Genomic DNA, 13,459 nt, shown 5'->3' with positions numbered 1-13,459 from the left:
GGGCTCCGGATTAATTTAGGCCATCTGGAGTACATAAACGTGCGCTGACATCGTACAGCACACGGGCCCCTTGCATTTTTGCCTCCATAGAAATGCGACCTCCGCGGCGGAGCTTGTACCTGCATCCGGCCCCAGGCTCAGCCCTAACCTCTGATCGACCACAGCAGGGCTGACCAATATGAACAGGGCTCACTAGCAGGAAAGACATTCGCCTATAGAACAGTGTAATCGGAAAATGTCGAAAGTAGAAGAACAAGACAATGAGGCTGAAAGATAAAAAATGAAGTTCAAGGAAGCACGTATGAAGGTTGTATAGGTACAGTCTTTGTCAAAAGTTTAGAGCCCAGGAGGTTTGCTTCAAAGCCTTGTAGTGGGACCACTGAAGCATTCGTGGCAGCTCTACCCATTAGAGGAGGCAGGATCAGAAATCATCTTACCTTCAGGAAATTTGGAGCTTTGCAGATGCATTACGAACCACACAGTGTGGCTCAGAAGCAAACCCCCTGGGCTCCAAACTTTTGACAAAGGCTGTACCCCCCTTTGTCAAACGTACCCGAGCAACAGGTTTTTGCTTCTCAACCGTATAAACGGTGCCTTTACGGCACCCCAAGACCGAAAGGTGTAAGAACGTGAGGACAAAGCCTAACCTTACTTTACGTAGATTCAAAGCTTAAGGTCTTCCACAAGCGCTTCACTACGTGGCTGAGAAACAACCCATGGTTGCCCGGTTACTTCTGGCAAAAGGCGGTACGTATGAACGTACATATGTCGCAGAAGGATGGCAACACTGTAAACCACAACGCCTCTCCCATTCTGCGAAAGGCTTTCTGCCTACGTACCTCCATCGTGTCCGTCCCATACTTCGACGAAGTCGAACGTGCAGTTGGCGTCCGGCTCGAGCGAGAAATCGCGGAACTTGAGCGCCACCTTTGCCTCCCGCGGCGCCTCCAGGTCGACCAGGCAGTGAGCCGACGAAGGGTACATGTTCGGGTAGTTGGGCGTGGCCACCGTGCCGTTCTCAGCGTCTGACGCTACAGCGCATCCTGCACAAAACACGAGACAACACCCACTGCATCCCACCGCACGACATCATCAGACACATTATCCATCCGATCGCTACCGTCTTGACCACGCAGGACGGTCAGTAGCTTACGTCATTCAACAGTGAAGTAACAGCTTGTTGTAGACGTTTTTGGGAGAAAAAAAAAACCGTCCAAAATGTATGTTCTTGCTCTCCAAGAAACAGGCATTCCAGAGATCGTTTTATTCTCCTTTGTTGTTGTAAATTTCTTCCTAGTTTGGAATAGCTCTCACTTCATTCCCAAATATCGCGCATTCCCGTTTTCATGATTTTTATTTTTTGTTCTGACTGCATGAGCATTAGCGCGTTTCTCATCTGCGGGGTGTGTTTATAAATACATTTCGCAGTTGCTGCAGTCGGATACAACTGAAGAATGAAGAGGGAAATGCCCAACAAAGAAGGTCGTCCAGCTAATGGCGTCGACCTATTGTCGTGACATCGCTGTTCACACCTTTCCTGTTGCTAGCGTATAAACACAAGGCAACTTACAGTGAAGTCTCCACAATAGGTCGATACCATCCGTTGGAGGACCTCATTTGTGGGCCATTTCCTTCGTTTTGAGTTCTATTCGACAATAATCGTGCTCATCCAGTCTGCACCTTTCTAATTTACTGCCTGCCCCCCCCCCCCCCCCCTTCCGTAGCCTGCACCTGTCCACTGTCAAGGATAACCATGTCTAATCTACGAAAGTCTACATAACGCATGCGGACGACTCAAAAAGACCGATAATTGCTACTTTCACATATGCTCTGTATATTTTCTCTTGAAACCATAGAGGTCCGAAGCGTTTAACACCAAATGCACGAAAAAAGCAGTTTTGTAACTAAAGCGTAAAATAACGGTCAAAGCGAAAGTGAAGGTTCAACAATAAGCTGAAACTTAGCCGAGTGGTTAAGCTCAAGTCTTCGAGGCAGACAGGCACTACCTATTTTGAAATTCGTTACTAACTTTTCTACCATAGGAAATAGTTCGTGATGCATTTGAAGCGCACCCATTTGCGTGTACTCCTGGATAGATTACCGAACGTCGGACATTTGACCGAAATTGAAAAAATTATGCAAAGAGGACGCCGCCTGCCATCCACTGCACCCTGCATGGTGCTTCGCCGCGCTGTAGGGTATTCAAAGTGAGGAGTAATTCGTACTAATCCGAGGCTCCAAAGTACGTGCTTCTGGAGTTCCAGAGCGTCACCTCAAGGACGGAAATTTGAAACTAAAACTAATGAAAGAAGCCGTTGGGCGCAACTGGCTTCCATGGAAAATCCTCAAGGTGAAGTGCGTTTGCACGAGGCAATAATTAAGGGTGGATCGTCTTCCGGTGCAGCTGTTTGGCAATGGTTGGGACAAACCTGACGCCTCGACCACTGCCTACACCTTTCATACTGATTCTGCTTCTTCGAAGACAGCTGTACGCCTTTAACGGCTGCGTAGACGAATTTTTCGTGCGTCTTCCTTGGTCCGTGCAACTTTGTGGATGGGTTTTTTCAGTACAACGGCTGCGCTGAAGAGATGATGGGGGCAAGGGCGCACGCCGAAGCAGTGACCACGTTACGCTTCTGGGAACGTGCCTGCCGCAAATTTCGTCGAACGAAGAAGACGATGCTCTCTCGCGTGTTTAGTTCTCTGCGATTCGTTGACCTTCACTTGAAACAGTAAAGGCGTTTCACTGTTTCACGCCATTCTGCCGGCTAAATGATTTCTTTCGGTGGCTCCACCTGCTGTCTAGTCGGCACTCTATCGAGTTGACGACGCCCCGCAAATGCGACGACATCGCACTCTCGAACACGAGGCTCTCAAAGTTACGTTTTGCACGTTGAAACAGCTTACAACCTTAGCTTCTCAAATATGAGCCTCTTCTAGTAGAAATAAAAAAATATCCCAGCCATAAACAGTGCACCAAGTAGATAATCAAAATTGGAGGGGACACTTCAGCTCAGCCTTAAGGGTAAGACGCGAAAGAATAATGGGTCAATTCCCATATATGCAAAAGGCCATTCTCTACTTCACATTCACAGATCCCTGGGAGTCCTCACACCCCTCCTGGCTCAGTGGTGCAGCAGTTAAGCGATGCGCCACTGCCACTGCGATGCGCCACTGCAATACACAGCACTGAGCCACTTCATATATGAGCAGTAGCCTCAACAAGATCTATAAAAGGAAACAAGTTTGCACCAATACTTTGGGAAGACATGAACAGAAAAGGTGACTGTGCAGTGGCACTTCTTTCCACACCATTTCTTGCTCGTCTCAGTCTGAAACAGTAGCGCTAATAATGAGTTTTTCAAACCTGAAAGAATTGGCCCAGTGGCAAGTCTTGTTAAGCCGCAATACGAAGAAACCATTTTGTATCGGGCTGTAGACTGCTCAGAAGCCATTGCGAGTTCACTTACTGCAGTGGCTCACAACTTTTCAGGTTGCAAGCGTTCTATCCGCTTTAGTGACGCTTTTGAGGGCCCTTAACACCCCGTCTAGTTCTGAAGTCAGAAGTTACGCGTGCCTTCGATGCTAATGAGTCTTTCGCTTCAGTGTCGAGGTTCCGCCACCAAAAGGTATTCTCATTGTTGACGTCATTAGCATCCGGTCATCGTCCTGCTCTTTGCCTTTTTTTTTTGCGCTTCAAGCGAAGCACACTTTACGATTCAAGGCGCCGTATAGAACAACAAAAAGAGTTTCAGCCGCTGATGCAACGGTCGGTCGTGGCCTCCCCAAGCATGCAAGCGCTGCTTACCTCCGTCATGGCTGACCTTGATTCCCCCGCTGTTGCTCTCGTACTCGAGCAGGAAGCCCCGGTTGCTGAGCAGGTCGTCAGACTTGAAGTGGACGAGCACGCTGCTGCTTGTGGAGCGCAGTATCCGCTTCTGGGAGTCCCCGCAGAAGCGGCCGAACGAGGGAGAATCTGGCAACGAAAGCAAGATCATTATGAGCTCGCGCACGGTCTCACATTACACCGGCGCTGAAGGACTTGAGACAGGTGCGAACTTGAACAATGGGACGGAGAAAAGCATGACCGACGTTTCGGCGAGAGGACTGCTCTTCGCCTAGGAAATTGAAGATATCCTTGGCGGAGACTACATACGGCCTTGACCACGGCAGGAGAGACTGGCGTAGTCATTAAAGGGACAGTGAGGATAAACTAAAGTTTGCCTCTATAAATATACACTCTAAACAGAAATGTGTAAAAAAGTTTGGTTTGGTTGATGGTGGTTTAACGCCAAAAAGAGACTCAGGCTGTAAGAGACGCCATAGTGAAGGACTCCGGAAATTTCGACCGCCTGGGGTTCTTTAACGTGTGCTGACAAAAAGAAAAAGAAGTGACACAGTAGAGAGTAAGTCGTTCTGCAGCGCAGTCTTTCATAAAAGGGAGTGCGCTAGAGAACGGCTCACTAACTTTTTGCTCTCATATTTGTGTTTAGAGTGTAAGTTGCGTTCAACTAACAACGAGGCCACTCTCACCGAAAACGGAGTTCTTATAATGAGAAAAAGACAAAAAAAAGAGGAAGTACAGGTGTCGCCACCATCGGCCGAGTCCGGAAGTACATTGCGATGCGTAGGCGCAGTTTCGGGTGCGCGTATCCCAGACGCTAAGCTACAACACCATTCACTTCGAAACAGTGATCACGGAGTCCATTTCGGTGTGTATGTCACGAGTTTCAATCGATTGGCGGGAAAATTTTTAAATTCGATTTTTCTAGTAATAAATGCGCCTTTTGTTGCCGGACAAATGTCGACATAGCCAGAAAGAGTCGTGAACAGATTTTCACTGAGAACAAAAACAGTATGTACATTTAAGTGGTCGTTAAAACATCAAACCATCACAGTTAATTATTAAGGAGAGAACTGCCCAAAACAAATATGGAACAGAACAGATGCAGACCCTTCTAGTCCATGCTGGTTTTGCGCAGTTCCTTTCGTACGACCGAAAATTCCAATGGCGCCCTTTCTTAGGTCACAGTTCATTAATAGTGTCGAGTGGTGCCGAGAGTTGATACCGCGCTTAAGAATGCAATCTAATGGGCTAATTAGTTTTTGCGTGCCAATGCGGGGGTCATGAAATATGCCTTATTGGATTGCACCGTTCTGCTATCAGGCAAACCTTCTTGAATTTAATCTACCTAGGTTTCCTAAGGTACAGCGAACTCTCAGCTCTCGGTACAGAGGCGTTTTTGCATTGTGCTTCCATTAAAATGGGACTGCAGCGGCAACGATTGCACACGTGCACTTGATCAGCAGTCAGGGCGCCAGGGAAAATATCACGCCATATTCAGAAAGTCACGGCGGCAGGTAGAAAAGATCCCTATCGGAAAGCACAACAAATTTTTTCTGTAATCACAACAGATTTTATTGTAGTATTTTGTGACCTGACAACAGAAATTCTTGTCGTAACAACAGGAGTTTCTGTAGTAGTTAGCATCCTCCTGTCGTAACGACAGAGCCATTTCTGTAGTAACAACAGAGATCTTCGCTTTACAACAGAAAAATTCGTAGTAGCGATAAGACAACAGAAATTTGTGTCGTATTTGTGGGACCGGCTATGTCGTACTTTTCAACTGCGGTGTCACGTCCTTTAAGAACTTTACTGTCAAAAATGCAATTAGATGCTTCTTTTCCACCACGCATTCAGCCCACTTTTAAAATTCAGTAATAGTATAACTTTCTGAGATAATGCAATAATCAGCTCATAGATATTATTGAAAGTAAACAACTGTGTGCACTATGCACCGACGTAAATTTTCCATTTGATTTCAGTGACAAAGAGCTGCCTCATATATACTATCAGCGTAAAATCAAATGCGAACAACAAAACAAGATCTTAGTTGAGGCATGGCGAGCACTAGTATAGTTGACTTTCACTTGCAAGGGACGACCGAAATCCACCCTTTGGAAAGTTTAAATGGAATTCGCCCGAATGTAATCGGGTGATGTGAAGGTGTAGGTTGCGCAACCACGGGACAAACCACGAATAAAGACACAGAGACACACACAAGCGCACTAACAACTGTTTACTTCTTGGCCACGCATGCTCAAATACAATCTTTAACAACAATAGTCATTCCAAGGGCTGTTAACGCAGACGCGAACGCAAAAAAAAATTGATTTCGGCTACGTACGGAGCCACGGACGTGTCACTGATACAGTCTACAGCGTTTTCCTTTATGTGGAAAGCTTCCAAAGCCAGCCGCGCGTGTTCATTTCTGCTTTTTCCTAGTATCACGGTCTCGTCAAGTCGCGGTGCGCAATTGCGGCAAGAACTAAGATGGGACACAAGGTGTGCCCCTTTGTCTGTGTTGTTCCTAACTTTATTCGCATGCTCCCTGAGCCGCTCGTTTACAACATCACACAACATCATGTACCTTCACAACATCATGTACCAACTAGGCCCAACGCAAGTTTTATTGTAATCGGGTGAGTTGGAGTGTAATGCAATGTAAGGTTAATTGTTTCCGTTTCAGTTGTCTTGTTCGTGTTAATTTCGGCGCTGACCGTAGGCGCTATCTTATCCGAGTATTGGATGCCTTGTATTGAGAACACCCACGATCCACTATAGTAAACGGAAAAACAAACAGTCACACAAGACGACGGACGAGAAGAGTGTACACACCACAACGAAGAGTGTACACACCAGTCATTGTGGTGTGTACTGTGTACACTCTTCTTGTCCGTCGTCTTGTGTGACTGGTTTTTTTTTTCGTTTACAATGTACCAACTGGCCCGCATTTCAACCCTTCTGCCATTATAGTACTCTCGAGCTGTCCCTACTAATTGCTTTAAACCAAGCACCGACTTGACCTAAGGTATCATCTATCCTTAGAAGCTCAATAAGCATGTCACAGTAGTCCGTGTTCTTCTGGAGGCGCCTTGCGACGTACGCACCTTCTGAAGCACCGTCGAAGACCTCGACGTAGTCGAATGAGCACGACTCGTCGAACTCCAGAGCGATGATCTTGAAGCGCATGACGATGACCTTCCCGGGCTCGACGTTGATGAGCGTCCAGCAGCTGCTGTTGTCCGGGTACTCGAACGGGTACCCGGGGCTGGTCACGTTGCCTTCTTCGGCCGTTATCGTGTCGCCGCATACGTTCTCGGACAGCTCTGCGCAATGCGATGGGTAACAACAAAATATGGTCACTTCCGGTACAGCTGTTCCGTATGGGTCATCTAAGATTAAAAAAAAAAAGATGCCCAGGCTTAGCTTGGTTAAGCCAAGAATGCGTTGCATATTGCGCGGTCTTTTTGCGCGAGGTATTGCTTGGCGGCACTCGATTTTCTCAGCAGCTTTTCCTCCGTGACGTATGGATGGATGGATAGGAGCGCCCCTTTGAAACGGGGAGGTGGCAACCGCCACCATGCTCAGCCGTCTTTTTTTCTATTTTTTTATTCTTTTGTTTTTCTTTTGTTTTCTATTTAATTTTTCTTTTTTTTTCTTTTTTACATGGTTTGGTGACGTCACGTCACCACGTGACGTCACGTCACGTGGTTTGGTGGCTGCCCGGCCGCGCCCAAGGGCTGAACTGAGTGATTGCAATATGCTGCGCGTAAAAAGAAACTTGGAGCCTTGGATTGGAGATACAGACAGCAGGTGGGGAAGATTGCTAGCAACGTGGGTACCGAGAAAGCAGAAGTGAAGCAGTGAAAAGGCGGAAGACTGCCGACAAATATGAATTGAGCTCGCTGTGGTCAGCGAATGGAGAGTTCGTTGTGCTCCATGTCGGCCTCAGCTTGATTATATGAGGAAGAGAAATCACAGGAAGTATAGGTTAGGAGGTTAACCAACCGCATGTCCGGTTGGCTACCCTGCACTGAGGGAAGGACATAAAAGAACGAGAAATGAGCGGGGACTGCAGACAAAGCACGTCTGCATCAATGAATAAAAAAATCTATCCTCTGTGGCCTACGGCCGTGCGGTACTGCGACAGCAGTCAACTGGATTTTTGTGTTACAGACAACGGATTTAATTAAGTAGCTTGGCCTCCAGAAAAAGCTAAAGCTGTCCAGGGGCTTAAGACTCGAAATAAGGATAGAGGTAGATGATGTTGACAACTGTTTGATGACATTCATAGCTGAGCTAACATAAACGATGCCAGACCATGGTACTGACTTTGCTCCTAAACAAGAGTGGACAATGGCCTGCGTCCCGTGTTGAGCACGCCCGCCCATTTTGGCGATACCCAGCACATTTCGAGCACTATCTAGATTTGCTACGTGCCCTAAAAAATGACGCAGTATCTTTTTTGTCTCTTTACACAAAAACTTCCCTAAGGAAAAGATATATACTCTCTGAAATAAACGCTGAACCAAAAACTCTGCAGAATGCCGGACGTTACTGACGCGCAGTGCTCGCGGCATCCTCCCGTCCACGCTGGTACTACGTTGAAGTTAATTTCTCCTGGTGCCCGAAGAGGATTCGGAAGCTGTATTTTCTAGCAATTAATTTTCTCATTTATTTTGCTGCACTTCTACCATTTGTATTTAGGACTCGTAATGTTGTGAATAACAGGTAAATAAGCAATGCCGTTCACCGGCTTTGACATCAATTAATGGCAAGGAAACAAAAGAATGGATGGCAAAAAAAAATCGTAACAAAATACCGTCCGTTGTTGACAAGGCGTGGCACATTCCTCTCGCTCGCCAAACATGTGGGAAAGGCACGTGGAGGCGAGAGCAATTAGCTCTTGAAAATCGGTCACTGACCTGCCACTCCGGTGTCGGCGAAGAACTCTAGGAAGAATCCTTTCTCCTCGTACGACTCGTCCGACTTGAAGACCACCGTGACGGCCGTCGAGTTGGTGGCGATGGTGCGGTTCGTGATGGTGCCGCACGTCTTGCCGGTGGAGACCTGCTTCGGGCCAATGAGGACGTCGACGTTGTCGTACCTGAACGAGAAAAGTTTTTGAACTACACTGGAGCAATAACCCAGGCTACAGTTCTCGTCTTTTCCAGAGGCGAAGAAGCGGTCAGAGAGAGGTATCTCCACCGCACACTAACACCTGTCGGAACAGATCCGGAACAGATCCGGTGCCTTTTTCGGATGCTGTGCTAAAACTCAGCGCTTGGTGCGCTACCTGTGCTTCGCAGCAGACGGCTACGCCACGCCAACAAAGATGGTCCCACTTAAGACCGAATCGCTAGTCGCGGGCGCCCCATGCGCTGTACAAACACGACATCCGAATGAATGTTACTCAGGAGATTAACTAATAAAGACCTTTAGAATAGAGCGACGCTATCGATTAGGGGCATAGGGGAATAGCGGGGCGCAAGTGCGCATGCGCAGGACAGTAACGTCCCCTCCGGTTATTGTCCGGTGGTACCCCGCTATTCACCTCTGCCCCTAACCGAGAGGGACACCCTGTTTTAAAAGACTCAGTTACAATCTTACGCAGTAGACAAACTTTTGAGAATCAAATTTGCGGTGCTTTAAAGCTTCACAGTTTCATCAGTTTGACTAGTACTGTATTGTATTTGGTTTTATTGCACATAAGCAACTCAGACCATCATCCGCCAAACACATGGTGTAATTTCTTTCAAAAATTGGATGCCCTCGGTGACAGTCTTTTTTCGGACAAGGACTTCGAGGAGCCCAACAAATATATTGTATTGTTTTGCATTCTATTGTATTGCATTGTTTTGTATTGTATTGTATTGTATAGTATTGTATTGTACTGTTTTGTTTTGTTTTGTTTTGTTTTGTTTTGTTTTGTTTTGTATTGTATTGTATTGTATTGTATTGTATTGTATTGTATTGTATTGTATTGTATTGTATTGGGTTTTATGGAGCATAAGCAACTCAGACCATCATGCGCCAAACACACGGTGTAATTTCCTTCAAAAATTGGGCGTCCTCGGCTACAGTCCTTGTCCGGACAAGGACTCCGCGGAGCCCAACAAATCCTCAGGCCTCAGCCTTCTTCTCAGGCCTGAGAAAAAGGATGAGGTGCATCACGAAATTCGTCAAAGCACAGTGTAAAAATTCTTCGAGTTCATAGTTTTTTTGTGACAATATAGTTTGCTTAAGATCGTGACGTACTCGCATCCGGGCGAATCCTCGATCTCGATGTTGACGAAGCGCAGTGTGATGACTCCGTCGGCGGTGATGACCCATCGGCAGAGCTGGTTCGACTCGTAGCCCTTGGGGTAGCCAGGGGTGTATAGCCGCGCTGGCTTCGACAGCGCCGTCAGGTTGCCCCCGCAATCTGCATCAGGGCATGAAAGAGAAATGAGAGAGGCATGGCGTCGAAGGAAAGAAAGCAGTCACTGTGTACAATATTACCCAGGCAATCTTGGAGTTGGAAAATGAAAGAGAAGGTTTTATCGGGGGAATTGGCGAACGCTTCGTTGAAACAGACTAGCCTCTATATAACTGGCTAGTATAATAAAAGTTGTGCATGCCTTCTCACAAGACTACAGACGTTGGGTAATCCTTGCTTCACTCTAAAAGCAACCGCCCAAAAATGCTCCTACCCCGCGGCGGTGGCTGAGTGGTTACGGCGCTCGGCTGCTGGCCCGAAAGACGCGGGTTCGATCCCGGCCGCGGCGGCTGAATTTCGGTGGAGGCGAAATTCTAGAGGCTCCTGTACTGTGCGATGTCAGTGCACGTTAAAGAACCCCAGGTGGTCGAAATTTCCGGAGACCTTCACTACGGCGTCTCTCATAGCCTGAGTTGCTTTGGGACGTTAAACCCCAATAAACCAACCAGCCAACCAAAAATGCTCCATTTTCAAAGAGCGTCTAGAGTAACCTGATGTCTACCGATCTCTGACAGAAAGCAAATCGCCCAACTTTCAACCCCCAAGTAGTGGAAAATAAAAAACCCGAAGCCTAAATGTTTCAAGTAAAATCGCCAGAATGTTGACATCCGCTAAATGTAAATTCGGTACTCGTCCAGCTCGGGGAGGCGAATTGAGAAAAGGGGCGCGGAGTGCACGTCATAAGCGCTAGGCTTTGACGCAATAGCGATGAATGTCTCTGACGCTTTTGACGTCGGCCTTTCCAAGATCGAAGGAGGCACGCTAGCAACGCTCTGGAAGGAGGCGATCGAGTTGGCACTGCGTCAGCGAACGGGGCTGCTTGCCAACCTACATCGAATACAGGTAGCTCGATCGCCTCGCAGCGCGGAAACTGCGCCGATATTAGACGAGCAAGTGTCCTCAGCAGCTGACTTTAAGGATTCTCCAGACCAAGGAAAAACCTTATCGCCTGAAAAAGAAACAGCTGGCTAAAATTGCAAATGCAAGAAATTACGGAGGGCACTCACGACTACTGTACGTGCTGTGAATGCAAAAGCATACAAGAGAGATCAGTTGGCGCAGCCCGAATGGAAGTTGATGAGAACTGCGGTAACGAAACCCAGCCAGAGAAACTGGCACTTTAGCGCACGGGGTGTTATGCTGCGGGGAAGGCATAGTCTGCATTCTGTGCGGTGTCTCACTGCACTGTCAATTGTTGATGAACCTTTAGACTTGTTTTTTTTTTCTGATTGGACTCTACAGCGTCTGGAAAACTCGCTTGATGGACCGACATTAGAGAGTTTTAGTATAGCGTTAGCGTGATAGCGGACCTAAGGGAAATTACGTTAGCGTTCCGCAAGCAACTTATCCCCAAAGACAGTTTTAGTATAGCGTTTTGAAAACCTTAAACACCATCTGCTTGACATGGATGCGAAGGGCCCTTCTAAAATGGTCGACACTGCCGCTAACTTGCTAAAGTATAATAATTCCAAGTTTGTTATACGAATTATTAGTGAAGCCTTCATTTTCGTCTGCAAAATGACCCTGAAATTGAAATAAAATGAAATAAAAACGTAAAATAGTGGCGCCATCTAGTAAAGGCAATGTTAACTACAAGCCGTTGGAGCAAGAATATTTGCCATCACATGACGTATAATGTTCAAAAAACTTTTGTAAAGTTAATATAAACTCTCTTTACATAATTTAAGTCCATAAAACACCGCGAAATACCTCCAAATCTATCTTTGTCTCGTTCCAGACGTGTTTGCTAGGTGTCTACTGCGTCTCGGGCCGTTGCAGACGGTAGCAGTGCAGCTTGACGTTCCATTAGGCTTGCGCGCTCCAGAATCGAGAGCGTATCTCAAAAACTGGGCTGAATTGCAGCTTAAACTTTATCGTCGAAGCAAGGTAAGTCATAGCGAAAAGCAAAAACACCAGTAGTTGCCGGTAAACATGCCGACCGGAATCGCAAGAGCTGCTGAATCGGCTGAAGCGGGCGGCTGTCGCTTGAAAGGACGCCGCCATGTTTCCACGCTAAGGGCGCAAAAGCCGCAACTGCCGTAACGCTAAATTCTGAAAATTGCGTGCGTACACTAACGCTATTTCCCCGTTAGCGTTCTGCGCATGCGCACTCTGGACCCGCTATACCGCTATGCACGCAATTACGCAAAGCCCGCAATACTAAAACTCTCTATTGATAATCTGTCGTTTCTACAAAAGACCACTTCAGCAGAATGATTGTTCATCTAAAAGATTTGTATGCCCGTATTGAGTTTGAACCGGAGTGGCAACCACTCTGAGTGCTGTGCTCTTCATTGCCCTTTTTCTCGCGCATCGTTGCTTAGGTGCGTCGTATTATGTTGTGGCAGTGTTGTGCCCTCTGTTGCGTCTTTTCCCGTGCATGGTTGTTTAGGTGTGTCGTATTATGCATTATTCTGATTTGCGATTGTTTTCTTCATGAACTGTACATGGTTCATGTTCATGTACACGAACATGTACATGAACATGTACACGAACATGTACATGAACATGTACACGAACATGTACATAAACATGTACATGAACAAGTGCATGAACATGTACATGAACATGCAAATCAACAAGTACATGAAATAGGTACATGATGGGCATACATAGAACATAGCTTCACTGTAAGAAATACCTTGTTTAAAAAAAATACAGCGACGGCGCAGTCCTGTAATGAAGTGGCCACCGAAGCTGATCTGTTCGCGCCGGACTGCATGGGATAAAAGCCCACTTCGAGAGAAATTACATTTAAGGAAGTGAACACATCATTGGCTCTACGGATAGGCGGTGGCGTCCACCTACAAATTGAGGCAGTTATGCGCTTTTCCATTTCTCAAAACCAGCGGAAAGTGTCGGTTTCAACCGGCCGTAGTGGTTCAGTGCTATGGCGCAAGGTTGTTCATCCCAAGGTCGCGAGATCGAATCTCGGTCGCGGAGGCTGAAATTCGATGGAGGCAATATGCTAAAGAGCCCATGTGCTGTGCTGAGTAAAGGCACGTGATACTAAAACCCATGAGGTCGAAATCGATCCGCAGCCCTACAATACAACTTACCCATAGCCAGTGAGTTGCTTCGGGACGTTAAACCCTGCATCATCATCATCAGCCTGACTACTCCCATTGCAGGGCAAA

At 46.9% G+C, this 13,459-nt stretch overlaps 1 protein-coding gene across 1 annotated transcript in view; it reads right to left on the bottom strand.

The window, feature by feature from the left end:
• The window catches only part of LOC149347721 (mannan-binding lectin serine protease 1-like), a 59,038-nt gene that overhangs the window by 20,031 nt on the left and 25,548 nt on the right, over positions 1 to 13,459 (bottom strand). The window contains exons 3-7 of the mRNA XM_089587388.1: positions 10,103 to 10,268; positions 8,770 to 8,951; positions 6,952 to 7,170; positions 3,809 to 3,976; positions 840 to 1,043 (exon numbers count right to left, since the gene is read on the bottom strand). Coding sequence (XP_089443514.1) covers positions 840 to 1,043; positions 3,809 to 3,976; positions 6,952 to 7,170; positions 8,770 to 8,951; positions 10,103 to 10,268 — 939 coding nt within the window. The remainder of the gene's footprint in view (positions 1 to 839; positions 1,044 to 3,808; positions 3,977 to 6,951; positions 7,171 to 8,769; positions 8,952 to 10,102; positions 10,269 to 13,459) is intronic.

This window comes from Amblyomma mixtum, chromosome 4 (genome assembly GCF_055824585.1).
Source record: "Amblyomma mixtum isolate Tamu chromosome 4, ASM5582458v1, whole genome shotgun sequence".
NCBI classification, from domain to species: Eukaryota; Metazoa; Arthropoda; class Arachnida; order Ixodida; family Ixodidae; genus Amblyomma; species Amblyomma mixtum.
Note: the sequence above shows the minus strand (reverse complement) of the source record. Positions and strands in the feature narration are given on the sequence as shown.